At 43.1% G+C, this 2183-nt stretch overlaps 1 protein-coding gene across 1 annotated transcript in view; it reads right to left on the bottom strand.

Annotated features, from left to right (window-relative positions):
* Positions 1-2183, bottom strand: part of LOC106013678 (transcription factor SPT20 homolog) — a gene marked incomplete at its 5' end in the record, with an annotated part of 10225 nt that overhangs the window by 4396 nt on the left and 3646 nt on the right. The window contains 2 exons of the mRNA XM_013090039.1: positions 531-764; positions 2068-2181. Of these exons, the coding sequence (XP_012945493.1) occupies positions 531-764; positions 2068-2181 (348 nt within the window). The remainder of the gene's footprint in view (positions 1-530; positions 765-2067; positions 2182-2183) is intronic.

Genomic DNA, 2183 nt, shown 5'->3' with positions numbered 1-2183 from the left:
GGAAAGCTTCTCTGTTTTGACGTTTACTTCTTCGTATGCTGTGGACTGCTTTCCACCATTTCTCTTCCTTCCATCATTTTTTTCATGTCCACCTCTCTCTCTCTCTCTTTTTTTTTTTCTCCTCCTCTCTCTCTCTTTCTCTCTTTCTCTCTTTCTCCCTTTATCTACCTCTCCCCTCCTTCGCTCTCTCCCCCTCTCTGTGCCTTTTTACATCGCTCCCCTTCTCCCCTTCCCACTCTCCCATTCTCCTCTCCCTCTCCCCTCTCCCTCCCCTCTTTCACTCCCCCACCCCCCACCCCCTCACCTTTCTCTCTCTCTCTCACTCACTCTCTCACTCTCTCTCTTTCTCTCTCTTTTTTTTTTTACTTACCTGCAGCTGCAACTGCTGCTGAAGTAACTCATCTTCCCTTCTTTTCTGCAACAACAGCTGCTGTTGCTGTTGCTGCTGTTGCAATTGCTGCTGTTGCTGTTGCTGTTGCTGTAATTGTTGCTGCTGTTGTTGCTGTTGGAGTTGCTGTTGCTGTTGTAACTGCTGCTGCTGCTGCAACTGTTGCTGTATCTGGATCTGCTGTTGTATTTGCTGTTGTGACGACTGTGGGGGTGGGAAAGAAGGCTGTGGCTGTTGCTGTTGCTGCTGCTGAAACTGCTGTTGCTGTTGGAACTGCTGTTGCTGATTGCTGTTCACGAAAGGCCTCACGGACTGGCTCCCTAGCTGTGGCCCTCTAGGGTTCCCTCCGGGAAACTGTGATTGTTGAACGAGAGTCCTGGGAAAAATAAGAATGTGAGCTGTGCTGACAAAATGAGTTACTTCTGGCAATCCACAAATCGATATATTGGCCAAAAATGGACACTAGAGTCAAATTTGTAACATTAAAATAATTGATGCCATATTCTTTAAATGCCTTTATTATATTTTATAATGAATGTGAATGGTACAAACTTCACCTATTAGGGTGATGTATTTTTTTCCATAAGGCTCGAATCCGAGACGTATCTCATTTTGTCAGCACATTTCACAAATGATGAAACGCCATGGGTTTAACGCCCCTATCAACATTATTAGGTTATTTAAGGGGCGGGACCTCCTAGTTAAACGTCTCCTATAGGACCGAGCCAAGTGGGAAGTTCGTGTAAATTTCCTATCTCAAGGACTCAACGTCGGGATAGGCACTTTACACGAACTTCCATTCCTTTGTCGACAAAAGCAAGGGTGATCTCACTACGGAATTCCCCCAAATGAATGAATGAATGAGGCAGGGTTGTGAAATCAGGCGCTTGTCAAAATAATGAACTTGAAACTTGAAAAAACGGGCATGTTTCTGCCAATTTGGACTTTATCTCGAATTATTTTTTTTTGGCTTAATACCTTTATTGCCCAATTAAGAAAACCTTTCTTGGTCGATTTTACAATTTTACAGAAAGACTTTGATTAAAGGCACAAAAAGTAAGTTTTTTCAGTTTCCACGGGCTATCAAGTTATAGAAATGACCAAACCGTGGCAGCTATTTTGTCGCTAATTCAACCTTTGAAACCAATCGACCCCGCCTTCTTCAATCTCAAAACATTTTACTGCATGTGGTTGCATGAGGCATCTGATGTGAATGTAATTTGTGAGGCAGCCTAGTGGAATCAGGCTCTCGTCAAAATAATCAAAGTGAAGAAACTTACATTTTTCCGCAGGTTTGTGAATTTTTATCAAATTTTTGTTTTTTAGCTCAACACTTTACATGTCCATTAAAGAATTCATTTCTGTTTGGATTTTTTCTGAAAAACGTTGATTGAAGGGACAAAAAATGTAAATTTTCAGTTACCACGGACTCTATGGAAATTTTCTCACTAATTTTACCTCTCCAAAACAGATGACCCCCATCCCCTTCATTCGCAAATATCTCGACTTGTATTCAAGACAAATGGATATTTTTCTCATCCAAATAACGACAAGTGAGAGATAATGCCTCTAACTCTACATGCCCAAAAATTTACGAGAGCCTGATTCCACCACGCTGCCTCACATTTATGTCAGCTTTACATCTCTTTTCATATCTAAAGAAAAGAGAAAAGACTTACGGCTGCGGCAGCTGTCGGGCTTGGGTGGGCAGGGTTCCGGGCACGGTGCCCGACTTGATGAGGGACTCTCTCTGGGCGGCCGTCAGAGGACGGATTCTGCCCGAGCTGTCACGTCT

The sequence above is a fragment of the Aplysia californica genome, unplaced genomic scaffold, assembly GCF_000002075.1.
Source record: "Aplysia californica isolate F4 #8 unplaced genomic scaffold, AplCal3.0 scaffold01120, whole genome shotgun sequence".
Classification (NCBI taxonomy): Eukaryota; Metazoa; Mollusca; class Gastropoda; order Aplysiida; family Aplysiidae; genus Aplysia; species Aplysia californica.
The sequence above is the reverse complement of the archived record's forward strand: the minus strand, read 5'-3'. Positions and strand labels throughout refer to the sequence as shown.